The following is a 16,022-nucleotide window of genomic DNA, read 5'->3' as shown; positions in this document are numbered from 1 at the left end:
TTTCCGTTGCGCGAATCTCCTCTTCCGACTACTCTGGCAAGAAGATCTTGAATAAGACAGTGTCGGGGATCCAGCTGCTGAATGGCTTTACGAAATAATACCGCGTGATAATTAATGTGCTACACGGGAGTGTTTCATTGCATTAAATGGTTTAGTGTAGTGTTCGTGGAGATATATTTGACTTAACATGCTTCGCGCAGTCTAATAAAATCGCCGAGAAAGTTCACAATGCCATTCTTGGTAAAACACTTTTATTCTCACGCGATTCATGCATGCACGTAACTGGCAAACTGCAGTTTTTAAATGCAGAGGTATTAACTATGACTATCGTAAAAGTTGTTCCCGTGAAAAAGGCATGTAATCTCTTTTCTAGCGTATATTACAGGCAGGTATATTTCTCTAGGACTTCTTTTGCTAGACAGTAGACATGACAGAGAGTTAAGAACTAAAAGTTGTTGACCAAACATGTTGTATGCCCTAGATAAAAAAATCGCGATTCTTTTCTTTCATTATGTTTCTACTAATTTCCAGCTTACTTATTTTTTCCGGCTAGCAGTGCAATCAATTTCCCATTGCTTATTCAAAACGGTATTAATACTAATAGTATCAAGATTTTAATTATATATCCGTATTTAAATAATGAAATACGAATCGGTGAAACAATAAAATAATCTGCCTAATCCGTTCATGGCTTTCGATTCGATATCGACAGGTCCGAGTAATATTGCGTTTTCCTGATCGATTTGCGATTCACAAATCCCACGGATGAGCTGACAATGACGGGATTAAGATGCACAAACGAACCGCTTCCATTCGATGAACGTGCACGCTTTACGTCCGCTTGGCCCACCGCGAATATCCGCCTTTCCACGTGGCGAGAATAGTGATCGGGATAACGTATTCAGAATAGCGGAGAGTGGTTTCTTATCGTGAGTCATTGTATTAATTAGAAATTGCTTACCGAAACTCTCAGACCCAGAGATCGATAAGTTAGGTATAACGGACGATGAAGAAAGTTTTGAGTTCGTAATGGGGCTTTGCTGTCAGAGCTATTTGAGATTCAGTCATTTCTAGCAACTGTATAATATTTACCGGTCCTCGTCGCGACATTTCGAGCTAGATTACCTAGAATGGAACTATAAACGGGAAAATATTTGGCCAGTTTATGACAGTTCTCATTCCTTGTCCGAGAAATCTAGATTTAATACGTGCGTCTGTTAACTAAATAAAAATGTTATTTCACGAGGTATACTTCTGTACATTTTTCTATTATTCAACAAGAAGCAACGAGGAGAATTCCGATTTCATAGAAGATGGATCCGAATAAAAACGAAAATATTCCCGCGTACAATATTTTTAGGAAGCGAAGCGTTGGGAAAACAAAAGGGTTGCCCCAAATATAAGGCTTGCAATCGGGAGCGTAAAAAAAAATATTTTCGTACGAAATTATTCAGTATGCAAGATCCCTCATTTTTTTCTTTATATTTTCTTTTTAATCAATATTGTATTCTACGATAATCTTATTTTTGCCCAACACAGGAAGGAAAATGTCTCACAATTAACGACGAAAATTAATTTTCGTACAACGGCAACACGGAAGTTTCCTCGTTGCCCGCAGTAATTCGCAGTCATTAAAATCGAGTTCTCGCTCTGTTTTCTGCTAAATTTACGTCCGTTACGCATGTCGACGCTGCCAGCAGTAGGTCGCCATTGTAGCCCCGTTCATCATAAGAACGAAACGAAAATCAAATTGAAAAAGTTACCGCGTATTAGCAAAGTATGAAATGGGCAAAAACAATTATGGACGAAAAGCGCAAGGGTAAAGCAAACGATTTAACGTCGCTGTTAACATCGTTAATATATAAATTACATCGGGATGTAATTTACATACTACATTAATATACTAAAATTAATGTACACATAGTAATTTCAGTAAAAGAATTTCCAGGGTCTGTTCCAAACTTCACACTAATATATATCACCGATAATACCGTCCATCCTTTGACATCGAAATGTGCCGTACGCCTTTGTGGCTCGAAAACACTCAACTCCGTTGAGGTGGTCCACCAAAACCAGCTACAATAGCGAAACAAAGGAAGCTGCGCGGCATCGACCTTATCTCGATCGAATAAAAATGCCTGAGGCTTTCGGTGCACTTGACATAAATCTCGGACGTGATAAAAGGTTCGCGGTAACGAGCGATACGGCCGATCGTTAATGCCACGCACGAGCCGAAATTTGCGAGAAAATATTTTTATCCCACTTCCGACAAATCCTAAGGACCGACATCCTCGAAGCACGATCGAAAACAGAAATCTAAAATTATTCTTATCGTGTCAATGCGATTTGTTGACACCATTTTGCAATATTTACCCGTTTAAAATGCTTTTAAAGAGATGACTTTTACGGTGTATTACAATTTATTCTTCTTTATACTTTTTTCATTAAATAAATGGAATTTTTTATAATATAATATGAATAATTTTACATATTCTTCATTGTATAATATATATAAAATATGTCGAGCAATATACCCCCCGCAGATTATGTTTATTCCCGTTTCAATATCGTACCAGATAAATTCAAATTCCCTTTCAAGTATCTTATATAAAAATTTTCAAACACGGACACATTGTTACCAGAAAAGTATTACCGATATCGTGGTTATGTGCTTGTTCTAGCCCAAGTTTTTGAATAATTCCTCCCTCGTGTGGCGAATACGCGGTACGTCGATCTGCCTCGCAGAGATGATCGTCGAGTTTGCCACGGCGAAGTTCGCTTAAAACTTCCGTCAAAGACGACTTTCAGTTTTGATAAACGATCTTTTTTCACAAACACGATTTCCAGACAGATTCTTACTTTAAGATTGTCTCGTACGGTCCAGATTTCGAGAATGGTCAGACGTTCGGTCATTTTTTTCCTCATCCGCGAAACAATCTTTGAAAGAGAGTCGTGCGACTTTGCGCGACACCATCATCAGTCATCGAGTTAGCCGTCGAATCTCGAATCGGTCGATTCAGGCACGCACGCCATAATTTCGGTAAGTTGGCGGATAGGTAAACCGTCCGTCCTCCAAATCGCCTTACGATAAAGAATCTTGTCTCCGCGGGTGAGCTTGTATATCGCGCTACCGCAGCTGGAGCGAGGAATCGTTTATTATTTACGCAGTCGGGGAGAACGTTCGTCCTACTTCAGCGCGACAGCAGCTGCAACTGCGCAGCATCCAGGCGATTCCTACTTGGCCATTTCCCTCCAATCCACTTGCTCTCACATCGCTCTTCATCCTTTCCCTACGCTCGCGTCATGGGAGACGTCAATTAGCCGGCGAAACAGGGTACGACGGCGAAAAAATGTCGCGGCGGTTTATTTTAGTATTTTGGTTTAAAGCTTGAAGGATATCTTACGTGATACTCTTAAATCCAGTTGATTTGCTAGATTGCCTCGTGTATATTCGATCTTTGTCTATCGAACGGATATCGTGGTAGCCAATTCTTGGGCATTCCCGTGGCGAATACTACTTTCGAGACTGAAAAATATATGAGGATAAAATTTTCCCGATTCGAGGAATCAACTTTGTGCGCGCAACTTGATCCATCCAGCTACGTTTGAGCTCTTAGTGTCCCAGTAGGAATCAAACATTCTCGACAAAGACTCTCGGACTCCTCCTCAGTATGGATAATTCAACCTGAAGGAGACCTGCCACTAAACTTTTTCGAAAGTGTCATTGTGTCGAGGACAGCAGGTCCACACGACGACAGTGACTCGCAGGGAGAAAGAAGTGAGAATCTGATACCCGAATCACACCACTCGACGGAATATTAAATATAAAATGTTAAAAGCATAGTTTGGTTGAAGAACCATGTAGCTATAACACAGGTAGATCTCCAGTCTATTCCGTACCCTCGTCATTTTGACGTCCAAGAATCGGCCGACAAAATCCTAATTTTATTTAAATAAGGTACAAGCGAATACGCGGCACAGCGAGTCCGACATTAATCAATTCGCACAGCTTGCAAAAGCAACAATGCGTGTCGCCCTTCGACCGTGTGAAAAACTATGTGTACATGTGAGCACCACGGCGAATAGAACACATAGGTAACTTTACTCCCACGGAAGTTCGATATGACGAAAATTAACGAACGCTACGACGCGGCGACGTAGATGGACAAAGTGGACGTAGCGCCGTTCGATTGATTTCCATTTAGTGGAAGCGTGTGATTTTAAACGGAGTGGCCAATGCAGTTTAACGAAACTGATAAAAAAGGAAATGCGTGTTTTTAATTCGTTTAGCTCGCAAAAGGGATACCTTCGTGCGTTTGGTGGAAAATGTGATATGAAAGATCAAAGCGAAAGCGATATATCGCCGAGCTCAAGAGCGAAGCGCTCTTCAACAATAATTTTCTTAGATATTTGGGGCAGATATTTCTCATATAACATTTTCATCGCAACTTATTGGCGACCGGGATGAACGTAATCGTCGATAAAGCAAGTTTGCGAATGCAAAGTGGAACGAGAGATGCGAAAGCACTTTAAGTGCCGCGAAGTGCTCCTTGTTTTCCCGCTTTCCCATTCCGGGCTCTCTTATAGCGATAACGAGAGATTCGAGAGAAATCACATTCCCCGCCGATGGACATTTTCCCGGCGCGTTGAAATTAATCTCCCGATAAATAACTTACTTCACTCTCGAGCGCTCGTCTCCGGCTCGATAATTATGGTTCTGCGATAAGGCTACGAACTTCTTCTCTAAGAAAGACTCGACGACTAATTCGCTAACGATTGATGATGGTATCGCGCGGAGTCGCAAGCTCCCACAGTTTTTTTCCACGCGGGTGCGGGAAAACTTTTCCAATTAAATATTTCGAACCGCGGACGCAAGGATGCTTTGGAATTGATTACCTCGATTAAATGATTCCTGTATTTTCCTTGAAAACTCGGACACTTTCCACGAGTTATTAAAACGTGACTTATGAAAGCGCGCGCGTCAAAGAACGTTTATCTTCATATTTTTTACTCCACTAAAAATAATGTAAAAAAATTACATTTACGTTATTATATTTTACTCTGTGTAAACTAAAGGATGATTAGCATAAAACTTGACACAAATGTATCGCGATGCTTTTCACGAGAAAAAGCTGTGTGCTCGAATGCTTAGATAAGCATTAGAACGAGATCATTTATAGCACACACAATTTAATAAATCACCTTAATAAATCACGTTATCATAATATAATTACAAATTATTTCGCACTTGATCCCATATTATCGCTCCAAAGTTACGAAATATTTAGTATCGAATGTACTCAGTTTACCCAAGCATTTGGAATAAAACTAATTACCGCGAGCAGGGATCGTCATCTGATTATGTCCGTGTAGGGATGTAATTTTCTAGGCTGAGGTAGTAGGGTCGAGAGCAAAATCGCATAACCGGGACCACCCCGGGGAGTCCTCCTCCGAGATGAGTAGCAAAACGGGAGAAGAGCGACGACGATAGTGGACGTGCCGCGCCGTCGAGATGTTTCTTGCGCGGAAACACGGATACGCCGGCTCCACGCGGCGAGGGATTCCGATTAGTCTGGTTTCTCGAATTGGCCGTCTTCCCATCTCGCCAGACACGCCCGGAATTTCGGTTAGACACATACGCAGAACCGAGCCACGTCGTTCACGTCAACAATGTAAATTCGGGTGTGACGTTCGGAAATATCGCTCGATGGACACGACAAAGTTTCGAATGGGCGTAATCGCGAAATTTGAGAAAAGTATCAAGCGTCACGAGAAGCCCTGACAAAATAGTTGCGAAATACGAAAAGTGGGACAACCCCGCGAAAATGTATTGCTTCTCCAAAAAGTTTACACAGAAATATTCTGAAAAACTAACGTCTCAAGAATAATATATCACTTTGAGTTGTTACATTTTAGAACTCTGCCATGTCTTGAAATGATTTTAAGATTAGATCAATGTAATTCCACAAATCATTATTTTTCTTTGTTGAATTCGTATCACGTTTATGTATTACAAAATAAAACGCAGCTCGTAATTCTCTACTTCTACGAGGCTATACTCGCTCGTCTCGTTTAGATACCGTATCGTAAAACTGAGAGCGACGATCTAGAAACGAATTTCATCGCGGCGAGTTTAACGTCGGGGAAGAAATAACGTGATTTCACCGTCGGACAATTTCCCAAAAGGAAGACGTTTCTGTATTCCCGCATCGTGTTACTCCGTATCGCCATAATCCGTCAGGGGATTCGTTGAGAAACCCTAGAGCACGTTGCTACGGCGTCTTCAAGGTTATCGATCCTCGAGGACGACGTCGTGGACCGAGAGAAAAGCGAATCGACTATGGGAATTGCCAGCCGTTCTCTATCCTAAATCTTCGCTCGCGGGGCCCTTGAGGCTCGACCCTCGACAAAAATCTGTTCGCTTGGTGTTCAATGTTTTGTGATATCTTACGTCAATTTTCCATCTCGAAGCTACTTTCAACTTAGCCTGAAGATATAAATCTGTCTGAGAGAACACCTAACTCGATCTCACATTACTTCAGTGTAGGATTATATTCGTACGTTCGCTTAAATGTTAAGGTCCAGGCTGTCAGATTTTCTGATCGAGGTCACCTGGTCCTCCATCGCGATGACCACTTGGCGCGATACACAACGTAGTTGACGCGAAAGCGCCTGCTGACGGGGCGAAAACTCAAACGGCAAAATAATAAATCAAGCCCATCGGTCGATCGGTGGCGAGTAAGAAACAGGACGAGGGGGATGATGGGCAGAGGGAAGCCCCCTGGTTGGCGAGGAGGAGAAGGAGGTTGAAGATCACGAAGGATTTAGGCGGCACGGGCTGAACGGATGTGCTGAACGCGCGCCGCTCCACGAGAGATCGAGGGTTGACCATTTCGGGAGAGGGTTGCAGGTGGTGGCGGCTGATCGATGCAACACCAGCGCCACTACCCGCGTCGTTCAGCACCGCGGGCGATGGAGGACGGCCACTACCGCCGGTATTTCCACTCCTCCTTCGCTTCCTGTATATCTGTGATTCCTCCACCTTCCCGCCTTATCTCACGGCCGTTCTTCCAGTTTCCTCCTTCTCTCTTCTTTCTTCCACTGTGTCTTCTTTTCTCCTGCGGTACACGGAGTGCGCACTAACTGACAGTACCGCCCTTCTCGTTCCATCCCTCCGTTATCGTCTACCCTTCCTCCATGCCTGTCCTCCACCATATCCCTCCGACTCTTTCCAGCCCTCCAGGATCCTCGCAACGATGTACTACGCACGTACTAACCGAGCGGCGCACGTCGGACCTTCGTGGGAGTCGGTGCGACCCTCTCCGCGTGCGCCACCCTCCAGACGGGGGTCGCCTCGGCGTAGCACCTCGCGCCGTTCTCTCTCCCTCTCAGCTATCTCGCAGGCTCAGTTCTCGCCTGGAGACCATCCGGTACGCAGGTGATCCGGGACCATCCACCTTGAACCCGGGTTCGCGATGACACGTCGGCTCGCCACGAGGTGAACGCGAGACTCGCGCGTCGGAAATGAGGTGCTTTTCGTTGTGCTTTCTCGCGCCGGAAAATCTCCCTCCGCTCTTTCATCCTGATCTGCTCCTACTCTGCGGTCCGCTGCGGTTGGCTCGTTTTAATGCGGATGAAAATTGATCATGTCTAACCCTCGGTGTCGACGGTTTCCGTCTGTTGTTGTTTGTTTCTGTTGGTCGAATCTGATAGCTGGACGAAGCTGAGAGGAAAACCGGGTGTGGTAAAAGCAATAAGTGTATATTTTCGAAATATAACTGTTGCGTGAACCAATTATTCAAGTTAATAGCTTGGCAATTGAGAGGAGTACTCGGCAGATTATTTTATTTATGAAAGTCTGCGATTTCAGTTTTTATATTAATTTCTTTCACGTTCTTCCCTGCGGCCTCAATGATACATCTCGTTTGTATTACATTCTTTTCTTTACAAGGTCTTGACAGCTCTTATTTCATTAACTAAGTGCTCAGAAACGTTATAGAGTGCTTCAAAGAAGGTACGCAATTTACGGGATTGTAGTCACATGATTATTGCATCATGCATCTTGATTCTGGTTTGTTAAATGTTCACACAGAATTCTAAAACACTTTCGTAACGACGCAATAAACGGAAGTACAGTTTCTGATTAATCTTCCGAGTTATTTGATTCACCGGAGATAATTGATCGACACATTCATGAGCTACGTTTTTTTGCCATCTTCAAAAAAGCTTTTCAGCCAATGAATGCGCATCAAAAATTAATAGAGCCTGTTTAATTATTGCATAAAATATTTGAGATAATCTCAACTCCGCGAAATGTCGCACGTGGACAGATGGAATGTTACAAACGTCTCGATCACGTGGCCACTGCGATCCCACCGGGATTACCTGGTATCGATGCAATTTCGAGCATCAACATCGACTTTGTTTTAATCGAGGATTAAACTGGCGATCTCGACGGCAATTGGTTAATTTCAAAATTAATCCAGGATTGAACTTTGGCCTTATCTAGCCGTACGATCGGTACATCGATACTTTGTCGCGTATTATTTGTTCAACACATTTTCCAACGGATGCATAATTGATATTAAGTTATCGCTATGAATCTTATCTAACACGTAACTTCTTTTCTTTCGTTTCAACTTTTCCATTCTGAATGTTACGTATTTTAAGATTGTTGGTCCGATTGCCAGCGAAATGCTGCAAAGTAGCTACGGAAATGGTAACAGAATTATATCCCCACCGGCATCGTGGCGTCGTTCTTTCGGAGAAACTTTTTGTTTTCCATCCTCTATGTAGCTGGCGACCGAACGCGTCTTGGCAGGCACAATTTTCCGGAAAACGACCGAATACCCGGAGCGTTCCAAATAGAGTTCGTAATCAAAGTTCGAGTTAAGCCATCAAAATCAATTTTTACCGACTTCCGACGATACGCGCGTCAATCTATCCGAGAAAAGTTATTTAAATTTAAGTTTAACGATCGCAGACCGAAATGTCATGTCATTGTAAAATGAGGAAATGGCTTTTGCACTGAAACTTTTTGCAAAATTCGATAAAAGATTAAGTCGATAAGAAGTTAATTAGCGTCAGTGATTTTCATTGTGGAAAAGTTTGCCAGATAATTACAACTTAATATCAAGATATCTTTTCTCCTCATTAAAGTGCGATACCCTATAAATTCAGAGATAAAGGAAACATAATACTTTTATTAAAGAAAGGTCAAAATATACGTTCTATTCAAGTTACTGATATTAAGTAGCAGTAAACGATAAGATTTGTACAGATTTCTTGCCTAAAATTGAAATTCACAATTTTATTTATTCGAGCTAATAGTTCTTTTCCGATTAAAGTTTTATAATTGAATGTATTAAATGTATGTATTTAATAATAGCGCGAATTTAATTATTTAAATTCTCCCACGTCCATTACGACAATCTGCAGTTTAGCACAAGAGCCACAGCCGATCGTCTGCGGAATAAAATTAATTTCGTTGCCTTTGTTTCATTATTCAATTCTCGGCTTATATCCACCCTCGCCTCGGGGACAGCAATTAACATAATGAATTTCGGCCGCATCACACATGCCTCTCGCCATTTCTCCTTTAGGTACGTTCAGAATCCTGAGCACCGGAATTAAAGCGAACGGGGATTCTCATGAGGCTCGCCGAATAACAGACAACGCTAAATTAAGATGACTTGCAATATCTCGCTCGTAATAACTTACTAACGTTCAAACATTTATTTTTCCTACTTTGCAGTCGCTCGTTTGTTTCCGTCAAATGTATCGCATCTCACATAGATCCTTTTACTCTCGTCGCTCATTAACGTCGTCAATTTAGGATGTACCTTCTCCTAAAATCTTCATGATCCTCTCTAGTCGCGATCCTATTTTACGTTGCAACTATTATTCATATCGTACACGTTATTCATTTATACCCGTGAAGATAATAAATAAAAGCCAAATTTGGAAATATTGAATCGCCAGTAATTAGTTAACAATTAGATTGAATAATCCGACACAACTGGCTACAGGAAACTTCCTTTACTAACACAACGTTTCGGCCATTGGGTTTTGGCCCTTTTCAAGTGAATTCTACAACTTCTAGTTGGCCTATGGCATGTGGTCGAATTTAGGGCCACTGGACCGAAATAGGGACGTCAGATTACATAATAAATAAATATCGCGTAAATAATTTTTATCTGGAAGTCACCATTTTTACTCTTTTTTTTCTTTGCTGCAGTTCTTTCATCGATGTAAAAAATGAAGCGTATTACAGACATGTTGTAACATGCAATGTGTATATGCAAATGAAAATGAGGATGTCTCCACGTGTACTACATGCCAAGAGAATGACGCGCTATTGTTCCCACGCACATCTGACTCTGACAGAAGCTCGATGATTCGTTTGCCGATCGGCAAGGCCGACTAGCCGTCGGCGATTGCTTTCACGCATGAGCGTGAATCGCTTAGCCTCACCCGAATGAAAATGCACGTCTCTATAAGTTGTCCGCCACGACGCAGTCGCCTTCCGGTTATCTCGCGTCACAACTTTGCGCGATCAGGTTTCGAGGAACGATATTTAGTATTCTGCCAAACTACGGCGTAATCTCGTGGGATTTGCATCGAAACTCGGCAACGTATTCCTCGATAATCTTGTAACCGAGGTTAATCTGTTGCTTAAATCTAGATGAAGCTCGATCTAACAGCTAATCTAATTGCCGAAGATCGTCTAGAATTTTGATCCAGAGAATGTCCGCATATGGACAAGGTTTCTTTATGTATAAAATGTTTTACGCGCGGTACAAGCATTAGGTCATTTGAGAAATATTGTTTTCGCGTTACTTCACGGACCCGCTCCGCGAAATCGGATGATAGAGGACGGTAAAGAGATACTCGTTTCTTCAATTTCAACGAAAGCGATGGAATTCTCTTTAGCGCGGCGGAAAATCATCGTGTTCGGGTATTCTCATCAATCCTGTTTTCTTCCTAATGGCCGATGTGTGGTTGGCAACGGTACAACGGACGTTTGACGGAATAATGTGCATGCTAAGTGTGCGCGTACCGAGAGTTTTTGCGCTCCATACGTCGCGTGCAGTGATAAATCATAGAGTCCTTCAAGCGGGAATGTAGACCATTTTTCCTCCACGGAGAAGAGAGAGAGAGAGAGGGGGGGGGAGAGAAAAAAATAGAAAAGCGCCGCATTTCCCTCTCCCTGAAACTTCCCAAATCATTCTCTCGCCAGGTCATACTCAGAACTTTATGCTTATCGCATCTAGATAGCACGCGGATGTGAAGAATTTCCGTTCGAAACCCAACCATCCGCGCGCAATGTTTATCTGCGTTTAAATGCGACGGTGCCGATAACGCGAGAGAAATGGATTCTGCACTTATCGTGATCCTCATTAACGCGGCGCGTAATCGGCGCGAATGCCAAATAATAGAATCTATTGTACGCTCGCGATACGAAAGACCTGGGCTGAAATAAACGCGCGTTTTTACGACGTGTCATTGGCATTCGGCCGTCCAGCTTATTAATCGAGTGCAATCTTCCCGTTATGAAATCAAATATTAATGCAAGACTATATTTATCGCGATATCACAGGGACGAGCTTCCGTCGATGCAAACTGATTGGTTCCGCTATCGATCTGTATTCTGATCAGCGGAGGGATATAATCCTGTAGATGTAGAGACATAAAAGTGTCTGGGGAAACTACGAAACGTAATATTCTCTGCAAAATCTTCATCGTCATTTGACCTGATTTAAAATTAATGTCTTTTAGAAAGTAATAACTTAGGTTATTGCGAATCTAATTCATTCATTTATACTCGATTTAGCATTGATTTAATTATGTGATATCGCGTCAGCGATTTATTAGTTATTAATCGGTCAAACGCTGTTAACGGGCCCCCCGCGAATAGCCTATTTAACGCGAACACACGAGCGGAGTCGTTAAACTCCGCTTTGATAATTTTCAATAAGTGACGTGGCAGACGGTAGTGGAATACGCGACATAAATCGTACAACGGGGGCCCGCGTATTCATACCCGCGTTTGCGGTGGAAATACCTCGCATGCCCACGCGGCGAGAGCTAAATTAACAGCATGCGGCGTAATTTTAGCGTAATGTAAATCGATATCGCTGCGGTGCTCCCCCGCTCTCTGACCCCCTAAACGTAAACGTCACGGAATCCCGCTTTGTACGAGACACTTAGCGTCGCCGGGAGTATCGCGGTCGAGGCTGTAAATTTTGCAAACGGCTGGCAATCAGCCAGACATTTTTGTTACGAACCGGGACCGGCGTAACACCACGCACCGTGTCGTGCACCCTACGCTAATGAACCTGTGCGCTATGCATCCGTGTCACCTGCCTGCGGCGGCGTGCCTACCATGCTTTATGATGCCCGCCGCAAGTTCTTGATCACCTTGTTCTCGTGTTACCCGTGTCAATGCACCAGAATCACTTGACGTGTCGCGCAGAGATATTCCTCTCGAATCGCCTCTAAATATCTCAAAGTTAAACATATGGAGAAATGATGGGAAATTTGAGACACGCAAACGTAATTTTGACTCGTCGAAGAATCCGCTGTATAAGGAATGTTGAATGATTATCTTTTCCGTCGCTTTAGCGTCGATTTCTTCCTTCTAATATCGCTCTAAACGTTGACTGCGAAACACGAGCCAACCTATACGACCTATACGACGCAAAGGCCGACGAACCGAACCCGGCGTAACCTTACCGATCACTCCTTCTTAGGTGCTCGCCCGAGCGAGTTCTCCATCCCAAATCGGATCTGAACGCGGGTCGCGACGCGTTCCCCGCTTGACGAACGCAATGTAATGTCAATTGTGGTGAAATCGCCGTGCTGACAATCCCGGAGAAGAAGAAAGGAGACGACAATGAACAGCGAACGAGATTCGTGACTGTTTCACGGACCGCGGGAAGAGGGCCACGAAGAGCGAACGGAAGAAGGAAGAAGCGGGCCGGTCCGGTGGGGCCCCGGCCATGGGGGAGACAGTATGTTCTCCGAGCTGTGCAGGGAGACCCTGCGGAAGGCAGCAGTGTGTTACTCTGCTCGTGCAGGAAGTCCATCACCATCGCCACCAACGTCTCCGCCGCCATCACCCGCCAAGGAGGCAAAGACTGCTGCCAACGCTGACCTGGCAAATGTCCGTGACGCCAGCCACGAAGGAGCCAGAGACCATCACCACCACCATCATTCAGGGACCACCGTCGGAAAGCGAGCGTCGCCGACCGGAAACGCCGCCGGCGAGCCCAGAGATCCGGCCTCAGAAAGATCGGCCACGACCGATCGTCCAAACGACTTCAGGGAGTACGTTTACGTCCGGTGCGCGACTAACATTAGTTCATTACTCTCAGTATTCTTCGGGGACAGATCGAGCATCGACCGTCGATTTCTTCATCGTCTCGAGAACTCGTACTTGGACAGAAAAAAGATCTGTAGTTTTTCTGAGCAAATAGTCCTCCGGGATGGACAGTCCATTTATCGACTCCCATAGAACTAGTCGTCTGAATTTCTATGGTTTCAACTTCCCACTTTACGACTTTTTGTTACGCATGTAGAGAATGGAGATAGCAATTCTAATTTTCATTTTTATTATTGAATGCCGTATATGAAAATATTTATAAATATTTTGTGTAATTGTCTCAAAGTGTGAAATTATGGTGGCTACTGTTTCTTTCACTCCACGTATTAGTTATAATATTATTGCTTTGTAATATCAATCTATAGCTTCGGATTAATTAACGAAAACACGATAACCAGAAAATTGCGCGGTGGTCATTTCCACGAGACAATAGCGTTGAACGAAATTTTCGCGTCGCGATGGTCGATGCTCGTGTTAGATCTATTGATCCATTAGAGCGGCTTGACGTTGTCATCCGAGGAAATTGATTGATCACATGCATCATTCCGTGAAGCTCAATGCAGTCTGGTCCGCTCACTTCCGTTTCATACACTCGAGATTAGCTTCAACGTGCTGATAAAATCTGACAAAATCAACAACGTGATATCTTGATTTTCAATATAGGGCCAGTGCGACACCGTTCGCACTTATTTAAATAAGTTGTTCATTTGTATTTGTTCACGCGCGCGCGCGTTCTCTCGTTTAATCTGAATCCGGCTGAACGACTATATCCGCTATATCCAATCTCACGATTATCACTGTCGCGAATCAATAGTTTACAGAACTTATATTTATTTTAATGTATTATTACATGATGTAATGAAAGACAGCAGTTGAGAAAAATTACATCATACGATAAATAAATAATTGTATGATTTTGATAAATAATTAATAAATGATTTTATTAATTAAACTCACTTCAACGAGTTATCGCGATGTAATCGTCTCGATACGATTTCTCGAATCAAACTCATTCGTCTCTTGCAATGCCGAGTCTTATGCCAGAAAGAAAATTAGAAATAATTCATCTCTGGTACGTAAACCGTGACGTAAACGTAAACGTACTCCCAGAAAGCGACCGGCGATGCCCACTGACTTCAGCAAGCGATTGCCTGGACTCGAGGCAAGAGAAGGACGACGTGGCGGCACGTACGGTGCCGCCGAGTCCAGGGAGTCCCGATCGGTGTCCCCCGAGAAAGGGACAGCACGTCAACGCGAGGACCACCGAGGAGGAGGAGGTAGAAGCGGAGGAAGTGCCGGCAGCGAATGCGGCAGACCGGACTCGAGAGTCGGCCGACGATCCCCAGGGTCGTCGCCCGAACCCGAGGACAACTCCTCAACTTCTGGCGACGAAGGTACCTTCCCCTGTTGCTCGCATGCACATTGAATTTTTCACGGACAGCCGCGACCAGATCCGTCGGCCTATCCCGCGGGATTGTAAGATATTCGCGTGTCGCGTGCTTCTCGCATGTCGAGACCACTTCAATCATGTAACTCGTACGGCAGTAAAAATATAAGACTGATTCGTAATCTCTGACTTGTTTTTTTTTGCTCCTAATAAGATATACCATTCCACTAATTTGAAAACAATATCTCTCATGGAAGATATGGAAAAAGCAGATTGGGGTGGGAATTAATAATTAGAAAATGACTAATGACGAGCTACGATAATCTGCGTTCTGTGCAGCTCTTAAGGATATACGAAGATGCGCTGTGAAATATATTTCTATAGCTACATCGGGACGCTAGTATCTCGTTATATGTCGATTCAAGATACCTTTAAACGGAAACTAAATTAATATTAAAATGAAATTTATTTTTGTAACTCCATCAAAATCATGTAATAGTTACTTAGTTAAAAATAAATAATAATTAAATATTATATTGCTAATATTATATTTATATATCAATGTATACAGGGTGTACTAAACCGGTATCCTTTTAATCGTAGATTCCTTAGAAAATTTCAAGAGGAAAATTCTAATAAAAAAATGTCGAGGCTATGATAGTTTTTAAATAATAAGCGATTTATATTTCACAAATGACAGGTCTGAGATTTCGCGCGCTCAGGCACGGCGACATGACGAGTGATAAAAGTGTTCCTATGTGTTTCGCGAGCGAGCGAGAACCAAAGTCACCGTTTAACGGGACAGAAAATATTTGGGAAGACGATGATCCGGTTATTTTGAAAACTTGAGGATAAAGAGAGGCAGGAGACTAGATTGAATCTAACTGAAAATTCCAAGTTCACTCAGAATATCGGAGATCGACTAAATCGAAGGATATCAGTCTGATCAAGATGCTCATCACAGTGAACCCCTCCCTTTTATTAATAAGACGTTACACAAAGTTAACAAAAGAAATGGTTAAAGATAACAAGAGGAACAATTAATTCGAGAATGAATCGTTAAGTCTGTTGTGAAAGTTGTCACTATGCTAAAAAGGGCGATATTCGTAGGAACACCTTTATCACTTGTCGTGTCGCCGTACCTGAGCGCGCGAAATCTCAGGCCTGTCATTTGTGAAATGTAATTGCTTATTATTTAAAAACTATTATAGCCTCGACATTTTTGTATTAGAATTTTTGTCTTGAAAGTTT

General features: G+C 43.0%; 1 protein-coding gene across 14 annotated transcripts in view; it reads left to right on the top strand.

Moving 5' to 3' along the window:
• The window catches only part of LOC105568792 (MAP7 domain-containing protein 1-like), a 156,393-nt gene that overhangs the window by 100,607 nt on the left and 39,764 nt on the right, over positions 1-16,022 (top strand). Inside the window, exon 1 of one of the 14 annotated variants that reach the window (XM_012024742.1) lies at positions 14,493-14,778. The exons of the other annotated variants lie outside the window; for them this stretch is intronic. Coding sequence (XP_011880132.1) covers positions 14,508-14,778 — 271 coding nt within the window. The 5' untranslated portion in view covers positions 14,493-14,507. Of the gene's footprint in view, positions 1-14,492; positions 14,779-16,022 lie in introns of those variants that run through there. 14 annotated transcript variants of the gene reach the window in all.

The sequence above is a fragment of the Vollenhovia emeryi genome, unplaced genomic scaffold (assembly GCF_000949405.1).
Source record: "Vollenhovia emeryi isolate VEMERY1.0 unplaced genomic scaffold, V.emery_V1.0 DF939127.1, whole genome shotgun sequence".
Lineage (NCBI taxonomy): Eukaryota > Metazoa > Arthropoda > Insecta > Hymenoptera > Formicidae > Vollenhovia > Vollenhovia emeryi.
This window is presented reverse-complemented; position numbering and strand designations above follow the sequence as displayed.